The sequence below is a fragment of the Curcuma longa genome, chromosome 11 (assembly GCF_044706935.1).
Source record: "Curcuma longa cultivar G26 ecotype Majalengka, Jawa Barat chromosome 11, ITB_CL_G26_1.1, whole genome shotgun sequence".
NCBI classification, from domain to species: domain Eukaryota; kingdom Viridiplantae; phylum Streptophyta; class Magnoliopsida; order Zingiberales; family Zingiberaceae; genus Curcuma; species Curcuma longa.
This window is the reverse complement of record NC_133871.1, coordinates 13,613,639-13,627,035: the sequence shown is the minus strand read 5'-3', so window position 1 is coordinate 13,627,035 and position 13,397 is coordinate 13,613,639. Positions and strand designations below refer to the sequence as shown.

The 13,397-nt window shown below is 38.4% G+C and overlaps 3 protein-coding genes across 3 annotated transcripts; all 3 read left to right on the top strand.

Moving 5' to 3' along the window:
- The first annotated feature begins 4,580 nt into the window (after positions 1–4,580).
- On the top strand, positions 4,581–6,107 carry LOC141842058 (G-type lectin S-receptor-like serine/threonine-protein kinase LECRK1). Its single transcript, XM_074730273.1, has one exon. The coding sequence runs from the start codon at positions 4,581–4,583 to the stop codon at positions 5,949–5,951; it is 1,371 nt and encodes a 456-aa protein (XP_074586374.1). The 3' UTR covers positions 5,952–6,107.
- Positions 6,108–8,025: 1,918 nt separating this feature from the next.
- LOC141842400 (G-type lectin S-receptor-like serine/threonine-protein kinase LECRK1) lies at positions 8,026–9,470 on the top strand. The gene has a single exon (XM_074730608.1). It carries the CDS (start codon positions 8,037–8,039, stop codon positions 9,411–9,413), a length of 1,377 nt encoding a protein of 458 aa, XP_074586709.1. The 5' UTR covers positions 8,026–8,036; the 3' UTR covers positions 9,414–9,470.
- A 1,611-nt stretch (positions 9,471–11,081) lies between these two features.
- On the top strand, positions 11,082–11,477 carry LOC141837747 (uncharacterized). The gene has a single exon (XM_074725119.1). The coding sequence runs from the start codon at positions 11,082–11,084 to the stop codon at positions 11,475–11,477; it is 396 nt and encodes a 131-aa protein (XP_074581220.1).
- The last annotated feature ends 1,920 nt before the right edge of the window (positions 11,478–13,397 follow it).

Here is a 13,397-nt window from a genome sequence, read left to right as displayed (position 1 = left end):
TCATTGCGAAAGATCGGAGGGAAGTTCATTTCAACCTCAAATACTAAGGTACTGGATTCTGTAATTACCTATTATCATCCTAGTCTCAAACACTTGCTATAAACTAAAATTTACTGGACATCCCACTGTAAAGTTTAAGTTATAACTCTGAATAGATATCCACTAAACTAATAGAATTGATACTTAGAGCAATGGAATATTAATCATATAATAAACATGATTCAATTACTCTGAATATTAATGATGCATAATATAATCTTATATGGAGGTACAGGTATAAATTCTTGTAGTCTATGACTAATAATTAAGACAAACAGGATTTAATGATGATAAAAATGCATACACAACTCAAACAAAATCTTACAATTTTCTTTACCATCTCTTGACCAAAGAAACATATGTTTATTAGGATGAACAAAGCCTCTCAGCCTATGTAGTCCCTGGTTACTCTCAAGCAAAGAGAAGGGAAAAAAAAACAAACAAACAAAAGAAAGAAAGATTAAAAGAACAACGTTATCTTGAAGGGTATTATACATATATAGATATATAAAGCTTTACTAGAAGAAACTGTAGTTGTTGAACATAAAGCTTCCAGTGGCATAATTACTGAGAATTTCATTATGTGCAGACCACAACTCTGCTCTCAACCCCATTCTCTTCAGTGCCTTGAGTATCTTGTTCCTGTTTGCATATCCTGTGATCACAACTTTCTGAATGCTTGCCTCAACTTCAACCTTCTCTATCCCTGAACACAAATGCCATCAAGAATGTCTATTTCTATGACTAGAAACAATTTGAGATGATGAATAATCCTTCCAATTAACCTTTCACTTTGGACAGGCATTTTCTCACTCTCTTCTCATGTAAGGCTACCATGTCCACCTTTAACTCGATAGCCTGTGCATGAAAAAAGATATTTTCTTTTTTGACAGAAGAAAATGGAAGACTAAAGAGGTTCACACGATATATTGAAACAAGGACAAGTGCTAATACAATACCAGGGACATGAGCTGACATGGACTCATCAACAACAAAATACTATGGGGCTCTATCAACAAAACAAAAGGGTTCCAACCAATAGAAAACCAAGTAATATGAATTCTGGGGTTTCATAGTGTTCAACAATTCTTTTAAACTACGAACTGAATCTTATCTGCATTGTTTCTTAATGAACAAAATTGTGAAGAAGACATTGTATCTTACATACTATTACCTCCATGCAGACTCCAAGATTTGAAGAGAGCGATCGTGGAAGAGTGTGGAAGAAGGAAATGGTAGACACATGAAAGCAATGGGAATCAATATAACTTGTGTGAGAGAATGCTTGCTTATATAGTGTAGAGGTACCAGAAGAGAAGGGGTGGCCAAAGTTGGTCTACTGATTCCAAGAGTTCAATCAGGCGATGAGAGCTTCCTTGTTCTGTTGCTTTTCTTAAAGAAAGCATAGGTGAGCTCAAAAATCAAGGCTTGCACTGAGAAAAAGATAGAGAGAGAGAGAGAGAGAGAGAGAGAGGAGTTGTGGCAATGAGAGATGTATGAAGGTGGCTATCAGGCTCTGTGTACTCAATCTAGGCCCTCAATATCAGACATTTGAGGGGGTATGCACATGTTATAGTGACTGCATAGGGCCATGTAGCTCATCAAAGGTTCGTTATTGACGACATTGTTGGAAGTCAAGGCCTGATCACTTTGCTTGCATTGGATGCCAGCTGTCAGAGGAACACAAGGAGGGTGATCACGACTAGGGCACAAACTATAAGAAATAACAATCCACCCCTTCCTCAATGAATTCCTCAAAAGTAATCAAAGGGAAGATGCAAGATCATGCTTTCGAAGATTGTCATCCTGAGTAAACAAAGCATTAATGAGTCCAAGCTTGCTTTTGTTGTCTTTGTGTCAAAGTATTGTTAGGAATTTAAGGAAATTGTAGGAAAGGAAAAGAAAGCAAAAGGGGAGTTAAAATATTATTAGCAGTAGGATTGCAAAAGAAAGGAAAAGGGGAAAAGAGAAAGTGACAAAGGAAAAGAAGTGATCTCTGGCATGAAATAGACCATGGCGCAAGTTTGGTATTGTTATCTTCTCCTGCTGTACATATTATATTATTTCATTTTCTTCTCCGTTGAGTTGAGCTAGTTTCTTCACAGTGGCAAAGAATCACCCCATCCATTATGAAAAAAGGAGTTGAGATTGTAAAAAGAATGAATTGAATATATAGTTTGATACTGACAAGAACATCATCATATTGTCTTCAATGTTGCTGAAAGGAAACAACAGATAGCAGAGGGAAGGGACCGGACCTGTCCAGAGCATTCTTGTACAAGATTCAATCAAATACTGCACAGGTCAATGTCATTGGATCAGATTTATGATGTGTTTATGGGAACTTGTGATGAATGGGAGGGTTATACTTTGCACTGTCTTTCATGAACTATGGAGGTGACCGCAGTGATTTATCAGTCTCTTAGTTAAATTTTTATATTAAATTGTCAAAAGGTTTCAATAGAAATCAAACCAACTAAAATTGATAAACTTTGAAATTGAACTGAGTTAGTTAGTTTGATTTCAATTTGGCTCATTAATAAAAAAAATAGAAGTCTTTAGTTTTTAATATATAAATCGATCAAATGATATACTAATAGAAGTCTTTAGGTTTTTTTTTTTTAAAATTTGACTGAACTATCTTTGTTAGGGTTAAGTTTGACTCTTAGCTAGTTAGTTATCAAAATAAATTTAAAAAATGTTAGAGGCATTGACAACAGTAAAATATTTTGAAAATAAGATATACCATTTTAAATAAATTCTACGCCCTTTTATCCTTTGATAAATATCAATTCAAAAAAATAAAATAAAATACAATATTAATTAAATTTTGATTGCCCTAATTAAAAAATGAATCAAAATCTTGATAAAAGTCTACGAGTTCACGCACCACCTTTTTCTTTTCCATTTAATTAGCCCAAGGTTTTATAGTTTTTCAACATCCACCCAATCTTCCCACTGTATCCCTAAAGAGATCTATAACTTTAGACCTATAATCAAAGTTAATAAATTATACATACCAATACCCGTATTTTTCCTATTTGCTATGTGTAACCTTGTCGTATCGGAAACTCGATAAAATTTCATTAGATTTTTTAATTTTTACTAAGATATATATTAAAATCCCTATAAAATTGAATCAATTATATATATATGTTGAACACATAAACTAATTATATGTTGCATGACATAGATTATTCGCATGATATATTAATGTTTAATTTTCTTTCATACTATACATACTAAACTTAATTATTTTCCATATCTATTAAAGATTTAGTGATCATTCCAAATATATATTAATTTATCCTTCTCTATAATACTTATCATTAGGTAATCACAAAGTTTTCCATGCAATCCAAATCGTTCTTTGCTCACTAAAGATTAGGCCCATGCAAGGGAACAACGGTGCCAAGGGGAATGAGCCTCCTCCTCCTCCACCACAATTGAAGATGGATCGCTTCTTTGCTTGTCCAAAGTGCTCTAGTTGCTTCTTCAGTACTGGTCAAGAACTCGGGGGTCACCTTTCTTCCCATTGTCGCAAGAAGATGAAGAAAGAGAGAAAAACTAATTGTGACCACATGAATGGCGATCGAGAGCCTGAAAACTCGAGATCATCTCAGCAGCATGAAGTTCAAGTCTGATAGCAAGGAAGTTATTTGTGATTGCTACAACGATTTCGATCTCAGTTTGCATCTTTAGAGTTTTAACTATATATCTGTTTGCCTATGAGTGTTGGTTTGTTCTTGATATATGTGTGAGCACACTAACAACACTCCAAGTCTTGTTAAGATTAATTAATTGTAATAACAAAAGAAACACTTATATGTGGGAATTCAAATGGAATCAGGAAGGAAGATGTTGGTATGGAAATAGATTACTCATCATCTGAGCATTCTAGAATGTAGAAAGAATAAGCTTTTGGTGTGTGGAGAGCAGGAAGAAGTGAGGTTTTTCAACCTTGTCTTCCTGTTAATTGTCTGATATACTTTTTCTTATATATTAGATTTGGAATATCTCGTAATGCATGTAATCTTATGTCACACATAAATATATATATAATTAGAAGAGGCCAAGCTGAGGATGACCTCAATCGAATTTTTATATTTAGAGAAGTCAAAGCTTGGAATTCAGACGAGAGAGACCTGGCCTGGCAATAAGTCTCTAGCATTTAAGAGAACTTGGCAGATTCTGAAATCCAACTGGTTTTTCAAATATTTTTCAATTTTTTATAGTGAGTTAATTAGTCTTTCATCCATAGTCGTTTTCATAATAGTCGAGAAGAGAAGAAATTTCATTCTATTTTTTATTATAATCTCTAGGTTATATCGATCGATCTATGCAAAGATAATCTTATCCTCTATCAATCATCTATCTGACTATATAAACATACGCTTTCGTTTGACTTTTTCAGTTGAAATTTCAACTAACATAATAGTATTATGAATCTAAGCAGGTTTTTCTTTTTTTGGAAAAATAGTAGTCGAAGATATATATATTCCAAGCTCTGGAAAGAAAATTTGCAGGAAAAATAATAGCAGATGTCGTCGTCTTCCTTTCTCTTCCTTATTCAGATTTGCGTGATCATGCTCTGTAGTTGCTCAATGGAAGCTCGAAGATCTCATAACATAATCTTGGGATCCACTCTCTCCTCGTTTGGCCCTCAAACCTCGTGGTTGTCTCCCTCCGGCGACTTCGCTTTCGGATTCCATCCCGTCGTCGACAACAGACGATTCCTTCTCGCGATCTGGTTCGACAAGACCGACCCAAAAACTGTGGTATGGTCCGCCGAAGCCGAGCGATCGGTCACAGGAGAGGCGACGCTGGAGCTCAAGACCGACGGCCGACTCGTCCTCACCGACGCCCAAAATCGCGTCTTGTGGAACACCACCGGAGTCAGCGACGACGTCTCTCACGCCGCCATGCTCGACGACGGCAACTTCGTTCTCGCCGGTCCCGACGGCTCGCTGCGGTGGCAGAGCTTCGAGCATCCGACGGACACTCTGTTACCGGGGCAATCACTCCTGCCCGGGAACAAGCTCCAGTCGATGGACACGGGAAAATCCGACAAGAGGTTCGAGCTCCTTCTAGACATCAACGGCAGCAACCTCTCGCTCTACGCCATCACCTTGCAGTCCGACACATCCTATGGCTTTTATTGGTCGGTCAACACATCCAATGCTACACAACTCTGCTTCCAGCAATCGGGACTTCGCCTCGTTCAAATGAACGAATCCGTCATCAACATCACTTCGCCATCGACGGAAACAGAGACAGATAAAGTGTACCAAAGAGCGACTCTCGGTGACGACGGAGTCTTCCGGCACTACGTGCACCCCAAGAATAAGGCAACAATGGGTTGGAAAACCGTCGCCTTCGTCCCGGAGGAAATCTGCCAGTCGGTGTTCACCTACGGCAGCGGGATCTGTGGCTTCAACAGCTACTGCAAGAGGGACAATGAGAACGTAGAGTGCAAGTGCCCTCCGCAATTCTCCTACTTCGACCATAACCGGACATTCGGAGGCTGCAAACAGGACTTCTCCAGTCAGAGCTGCAACGTGGATGAGTCGTCGATGTTTGAGCTGCAGGCGATGGTGAACGTGGACTGGCCTCTGTCAGCCTACGACCACTTCCAGCCCATGAAGGAGGAGGACTGCAAGGAAGTGTGTTTGATTGATTGTTTATGTGCCGCCGTGATCTTTTGGAACTCGACGGGCGATTGCTGGAAGAAGCGGCATCCGATGTCGAATGGGAGGTCCGGCGGCTTCGTCGATCGAACGGCGTACATCAAGATACCCAAAGGAGAAGAAGAAGGAGAAGGAGAAGGAGAAGGAGGAAGTAGCCTCGCCGTAGTAGCTACCAGTTGGGGATACGTTATGCCTCAAATCGTGGTCCCGAATGCAAAAAAATAGAATGAAGTGGTCTTTATGCAAAATCGCATTCGTCGGATTTTATTATCAGCCGTTCGATCCGATGAAAAAGGGTTAAATTGCACAGATGCAGACTTCATACATATCTCCTTATTATTATTAAAAATATCCATCAAAAGTGTGTCTATATTACTTCGGTCCAACGTTCAGTACATCAACTTTAGATTTATATTTATTACTTATTTTGCTCTTGTGCTTGAATATGAACTAATTTTATAGATTTAGTTACCATATATATCAAGAGATTCGGTGGCATTATTATTTCAAAAACAATGGCTCACTCGAAAAACAATGGCTCACATTCCATGCATGCTTGTTCTATAAAAACTCCTCAAATCATTCTGAAATTCAATCAATCAAGCGCAAGATCATCCACTCGACGAGGTTTTGTCCTATGAAAACTCTATGATGAATGACTTGTACACTTGCCAGAAGTGTGCTCGTCGATTCAAAAATGGCCAGGCACTCGGAGGGCACCTCACCTACCACCAACGCACCGAGAAGACTGCAGAGCAAGAAGCAACAATGGCAAGGAACTCTGATCAATTAGGAAGCAATTCTGCCTCCATTGTCGACTCCATCAACTTCAATAGTTACTCAGAAGAAAGAAACTGGAACAGCAGCGACAACTTTCCTTTGATTCCTCAGTTCAGTCCCATTCCTAAAGACGAGGGTGCTGCAAATTTTGCTGATGATCTAATTCATCAGTTTACATCGAAACCCAGTTATGGAGCTGAGGATCATGCTGCACCCAACCAATACATCAGCAACAGCTTCTGTAGAGTTACGGTGCATCGTCAGGGTGCCGATGATCAGGAGCTACAAACACTTGATCTTCTTGGTGGAATGAAGGCTAACTCTCATGCAAAGAGTAAGAAGAGTCATAATGATGAAGATTTAGATCTGAGTCTGCGTCTTTAATTAAGGGTTTCAAATTGTTCTTTAACTTGACCGTGTGTCTTGTTGTCTGTCTCTAAGTTTAGGCTGGAAAATAAGTTTTGAGTCGTCAAAACAAACATAAACTTCCTCTTAATTGTTGTTCGAGTTAAGTTTATCATTTGTCGTGGTCTTTCATGAGCTTAATTGTCTGGCCAATTGCTAATAAATAAATTACTGCAGTGACTTGAAGTTCTAATCTGTTTCTTGTACATATATATAATGCTTTTTTCAAAAGTCATTTTCAGTAAACTTTTTCCTTGTACATTAGGTTTGGAATCTCTAGTAATGTAGGTAATTAAACTATATGTCAAATCATGTTTATATATATATATATATATTTGATGGATAAAGAAATGGATTTTCATACAACTAGCTAGCTGAAGAGTGACTTGAAATGAACATCTATATATAATTACAAGAAGAGTCCAATCTGAGGATGACCTAAATCGAATATTTATACTTAGAAGAGTCAAAGCTTGGGATTCAGAAAAATAAAGACCATGCAACCATTAGTTTTATCTAACTCCTTTGATGGTTTCCTGCACACTCTGGAGGCTGATTGATCATCCTCTTGAAAGCAATCCTTTTCAGGAGCTCTCACTGATTTGATACTACTCCCACAAGAAAATCAAAATGGTTATCTCCATGAAAGAACCCTGCAGTTCACCTTTTGGTTCTCGTTCAGTATTCCTTTCAGATTGTACTCGAGTTAGGTTTATGTCATTTTTTGATATTTAAGACTGTCATTTTTTTATTTTCAAATGAGACCTGAGCAATAATAGCCGAGGAGAAATTTCAATTTGTTTTTTTAATCTGTTGTTAATTTATATCTTGTCATAATTATTAGTCCAGAAGATCATCCTTATCCTGGGGCATCTAATTAAGTTTTTATGTATATTCTTTCGTTTGTCTATTATAAAATGAACAGTTTGTTGTTCGAAAAAAGTAATCAAACAAAAAAAAAATACGTACGAAGAAAATATATATGATATACGAAGAACTTTTCTATCAAGTTAATTAATTATGCTGTTAGTTGTTTAATGGCGAGTTTATATATATATATATATATATATATATATATAGCAAGCTCTGGAAAGAAAATCTGCAGGAGAAATAATAACGTAACTGATGGCATCGTCTTCCTTTCTCTTCCTTATTCATCTATTTTGCGGCATGTTCATGCTCCGTAGTCGCTTAATGGAAGCTCAAAGCAATCACAACATAAGCTTGGGATCCACTCTCTCACCACTCGGCCCTCAAAAGTCATGGCAGTCTCCCTCCGGCGACTTCTCTTTCGGATTCCTTCGTATTCGCGACGACGAACGATTCCTTCTCGCGATCTGGTTCGACAAGACCGATCCCAAAACCGTGGTCTGGTCCGCCACCAACCTATCGGCCACCAGAGAGATGGCTCTGAAGGTCACCGCCGACGCCCAACTCGTCCTCACCCACGCCCAACTCGTCCTCACCGATGGCCAAAATAGCGTCTTGTGGAACACCACCGGAGACAGCGACGACGTCGTCTCTCACGCCGCCATGCTCGACGACGGCAACTTCGTTCTCGCCCGTCCCGACGGCTCGCTGCGGTGGCAGAGCTTCGAGTATCCGACGGACACTCTGTTACCGGGGCAATCACTCCTGCCCGGGAACAAGCTCCAGTCGATGGACACGGGCTACTTGCACAGGAGGTTCGAGCTCCACCTCCGTGTAGAGGCCAATGGTAGCGACCTCTCGCTCTACGCCATCACCACGCCGTCCGGCTCATCGTACGGCTTTTATTGGTCGGTCAGCACATCTAATATTGCTACACAACTCTGCTTCCAGCAATCGAGACTTGTCCTCGTTCTAATGAACGAATCCGTTATCAACATCACTTCGCCATCGCCGGAAACAGAGACAGACGATAAAGTGTACCAAAGAGCGACTCTCGGTGACGACGGAGTCTTCCGGCACTACGTGCACCCCAAGAATAACGCAACAATGGGATGGAAAACCGTCGCCTACGTCCCGAAGGAAATCTGCCAGTCGGTGTTCACCTACGGCAGCTGGATCTGTGGCTTCAACAGCTACTGTAAGAGGGACAATGAGAACATAGAGTGCAAGTGCCCTCCGCAATACTCCTACTTGGACCATAACCGGAAATTCGGTGGCTGCAAACAGGACTTCTCCAGTCAAAGCTGCGACGTGGATGAGTCGTCGATGTTTGAGCTGCAGGCGATGGTGAACGTGGACTGGCCTCTGTCTGACTACGACCACTTCCAGCCCATGAAGGAGGAGGACTGCAAGGAAGCGTGTTTGACTGATTGTTTATGTGCCGCCGTGATCTTCGAGAACTCGACGGGCGATTGCTGGAAGAAGCGGCATCCGATGTCGAATGGGAGGTCCGGCAGCTTCGTCAATCGAACGGCGTACATCAAGATACCCAAACCCAAAGGAGACCTCGCCCGAGTAGCTACCAGTTGGGGATACATTATGCCTCAAATACTTATCCCGAATGCAAATTAATAGAATGAAGGGGGCTTTATGAAAAAGTCTGGATATATCAATATGTAATGTTACTTGCACCACATCTATTATATTATATTATATTATTATTCTTAGTATTATTAATTATTACTCTGGGTAGTTGCAGCAAGAGAGTTTTTTTTATAAAATAATATTAAAGTATGTTAAAAATTATTAAAATATGGACGCTTTGAATTGGAGATGATCATAACTATATTAAATACTCGTGAAAAAAAAATTAAAAATTAGCATGTCAACATTAAATTTATATCCATTGCATAAATGATAATTACTTATTTTTGCTCTTGTGCTTATATATGAACTAATATTATGGATTAATTACCATATATATATTAATTAAGAGATTCGGTGACATTTCAAAAAACAATGATTCATTAGCCATGCCCTATAAAAACTCCTTTAAATCATTTTGAAATTCAATCAAGCTCAAGAGAGTTTTATGTCATATGGAAAATCTATGATGGAAAATCTAGCGCAAGGAGAGGTTTTCTTTCTATATTTAGTAAATACAACCTAGATTTGGTTTTGTGATCTAAGGCCTATTTTGACCAATCATTTATATTACAATAAAAAGTAAAAATTAAAAACAATGGAGTTGAAAAAGTAAAATGTAAATCCATTCTCTTCCTTGCATCCCGGTTTTTCTGCCGTTCTTTCCTTCTCTTTGAGATTGGGTGATATGGTAGTTAAGAAAATATAGAGACAGATAAATTTTTTTTACTTAATTTATAAATTATAGTACCTAATCAATAGAATTTCAGTTATTCTAACAAAATTTATTCTAGTAATGGTAATTTAAGTTGGAGAACTAGTTCTCTTTTACTACGCCTCTTCATCACTTCGAGTTTTTGTTTTTTCTTTTTTTCTTTCCCAATAAGAATCAGTCTTTGGCATTCACAGCGTCGATTTTGCGCCAGCAAAGAGCCTAAAAAGCCGGTCTTTTTAACGCCTCCGTCCTCCAGTTCTCAGACAGGGAGGAAACGTGCGCGAGGTGCTAGTGGCGAAGAACTGCTGCTCCTATTAGGTTCGATTCAAGAACTAAAAATGTCATTTTGTAACTCTTTTGATGATTCCCACAATGAATATTTATATAGCGCTTCAGATGGGTTTTTTTTTTCCTTTTGATGACATGCGATGTTCGACTTGTGCTGAGATCGTTGATGATGAAAGATTTTCGTTTTCATTCTTCTTTTCTTTCGCCTTTATTAATATTATGGTATTGATTTTGAGTGTGCTCATCGGATTCCCATGATTAAATCTGTTGCGGGAAGGACGTTGGAGTAATCTTGTTTTATCGTTTTGTAATTACTGGTATTCATCTCCAGTTCCCTTGATGCTTCTTCATATGCATCAAATCTCACTTTTCTTTTGGCTTTCCCTATTTGCATTCTAGAGTTTTCCTCTTTGAATTTTAACTTGACCTCTAGATATTTGATCTGGGCATTTATTAGTTTTCAATCGAATAGGGATTCCCTATCACTTTTCCACTTCCTGGAGATTAGTTTTTTGAATCATCGCTCCTGCATCTTCCATCTGTTAAGACAATGTAAATTATACAACAACAAAGTTTTATGATACTTATCAAACTGGCCTTTTTCTTTTCTTTGCAGCTTATCGGATTGTTCGAGTGTTGCTGATTTAGTGTTGATGGGTAGAGGCAGAGGAAAAGGGAAGAAATTGACTGTATCCACTTCTCATGAGGATCCAGGGGAGGATGGTGCAGAGGTGCTCACTGCATTTAGGAGAGGAAAGCCCCAGAAACCTTTGAAGGAGGACATCGATGAAGATGTTGCTGAAAAAATTGGTGGAGAAGATGACATGAAACTTAGTACACCAAACGAAGAGGTTGAGGGACCAGCAATGGTGGTTAAGAAGAAGAGGAAGAGAGACTCAAAATCAGAAGAAAACTCTGTGAAGACTGAAAATGGTGCTGGATCCGGATCCATGGAGCAGTCAACTAGTTCTAACAGCTTTCGGCGTAATGGGAGCCGGCGGAAAGGTAAGCCATGTAGGGCTGCCGGAGTTGGAGTTGTGTGCAAGTGAGAACTTCAACTGATTCTACTGAGTCCTTGTACTATTCCATTTTTAAATATGCCTGATGGCCGATCCATGGCAGTTCACTTCTTGCTATTGGCCTTATCATCCTCCATGCTCAAAGAGCTAGAAGCTAGCTGTAGTCGATTTCCCCCTTTGTTAGTGAGGATCCTGAAGATGATTTTTTTTATAGTAATTTTTTATTCTTCATGACTGATACTCAAATTAGAAAATTTCTTATTGTCTTGGTTCATTCACAGTGAAGTTTTGCAGGGTCGTTATATGTAGATTGGGGAATTTTAGATGTTAATACTTCAAGTATCTGTTTCTTTTTAGTTGACTGACTTCTTTCAGATATCTTTGATTGTTTCAGATTCCTATATTTTGTGGCACTGGTTTGGTTAATAATGAGATACTGTGTTTGAAGTGGAGTTTATTGTGAAACTAGATGCATTTATTTTTCTTCTGTCAATCTTTGTTTGTATCAGTTGGCACACTGCTATGATAGAATAGTTTCTTGTTTATTCCATGCTTCTCGATTGGCATTGTGAGGAGTACTTGGTCCTTCTGTACTTCATTTTTTAAAATGTTCATATATCATGATAATCTACTGTGTGTCTACTATCAAACTCATTGACATGTTGATTATGATAAGCCTGAGTAATATCTGAGTCATTCAATTAGTTTGGTGCTGTATGTATAGGGGATAAGATAAAGTACATGAAGTACAAGTTAATGTGAACTCTAAGTAAGAATACCATACTCTGATTAGCTTATCTTTTTATTCTTTTTTCAGCATAAACGTAATTCTTTCCGAACGAATTTCCTGCCATTACTTTCGATCTAAAGGAAACTTCACACATTGTTTCGATAACTGTTTTCTCTTGTTGTGGTTTGATGGAATATGTAACCCAAATAGCAACCTCAATAAACAAGACAGTTCAGTTTCATTCTGCTACTGATGAAACATCTTTTTACCCATTTACATGCAGACTTTTCTTGGTGTCTTTATGAAGATCATCAAATTAGTTTCTATGTGATATACAAGCCATCAAATTTAAGATGGAAAGTGCCAGTCAGAAGAAGTAATCTCATTACGATTCCATTTTTGTAGTGATGCTGAGAAATGGAAGATTCAAGTATGCTTTTCGGTGTTTCATTGCTTCCCAGGTGACTTTCATTGTACCATTTGCCATACTAAAACTGGTATCATTCTTCATAGTGTTTCTGAAAACTTGAATGTATTATGTCAATTAATCAAGATTGGATTTCATCCACATTAATTTTGGACAACTAGTTTGTTACTACTGATTACTAAAGTCACTTCCCAAACTTGTCATTCGTCTGATTCAGTTGATAGAAACCTTGTTGATTCGCGTTGATCTCCCCTATGCTGTTAGTGTCATACACCATCAACTACCTACCAACTTTCCTTCAACAAGGACTGATCCATTGGCATTTTGTCTTTGACCTGGGTAAATAATTAGAAGATATGAAACACCCAAAGCAAATCCTTTCAGTCCTAAGGTTTGCAGTTATAACCTTATTGTAAACATTCTTCTCTGGATGGAACAATCTTTTCTTTTTCTGCAAACACTAATGATTTCATAATGCATGAGCTACCACTAAGTTCATGATCAGCAGTGGTAATGCATGTCTGATGAAACACAGTATAACGACGAGCATGGTGTTGATGGCCTTGAAGATGCTCCTGGATCTACTTCTTCCAAAGATGATGGACAAAATATGCAGAATGACACACAAGCTCGTGTAGAGAAAGAATGTAACAACTGCTTTAAGACACACAACCAGAGAGGTTGACATTCGGACAACATTTATGTTCATTGATCTTGTGGTGATCACCTTTGAGGCATTGATGTGTTTGCTCGATCCATTACTATGAATTTGTGTACTTTCAGTGGATCATCA

Excerpts from the sequence above, each read along its gene's own strand:
- LOC141842058 (XM_074730273.1), top strand. The coding sequence starts at position 4,581 with ATGTCGTCGTCTTCCTTTCTCTTCCTTATTCAGATTTGCGTGATCATG.
- LOC141842400 (XM_074730608.1), top strand. The coding sequence starts at position 8,037 with ATGGCATCGTCTTCCTTTCTCTTCCTTATTCATCTATTTTGCGGCATG.
- LOC141837747 (XM_074725119.1), top strand. The coding sequence starts at position 11,082 with ATGGGTAGAGGCAGAGGAAAAGGGAAGAAATTGACTGTATCCACTTCT.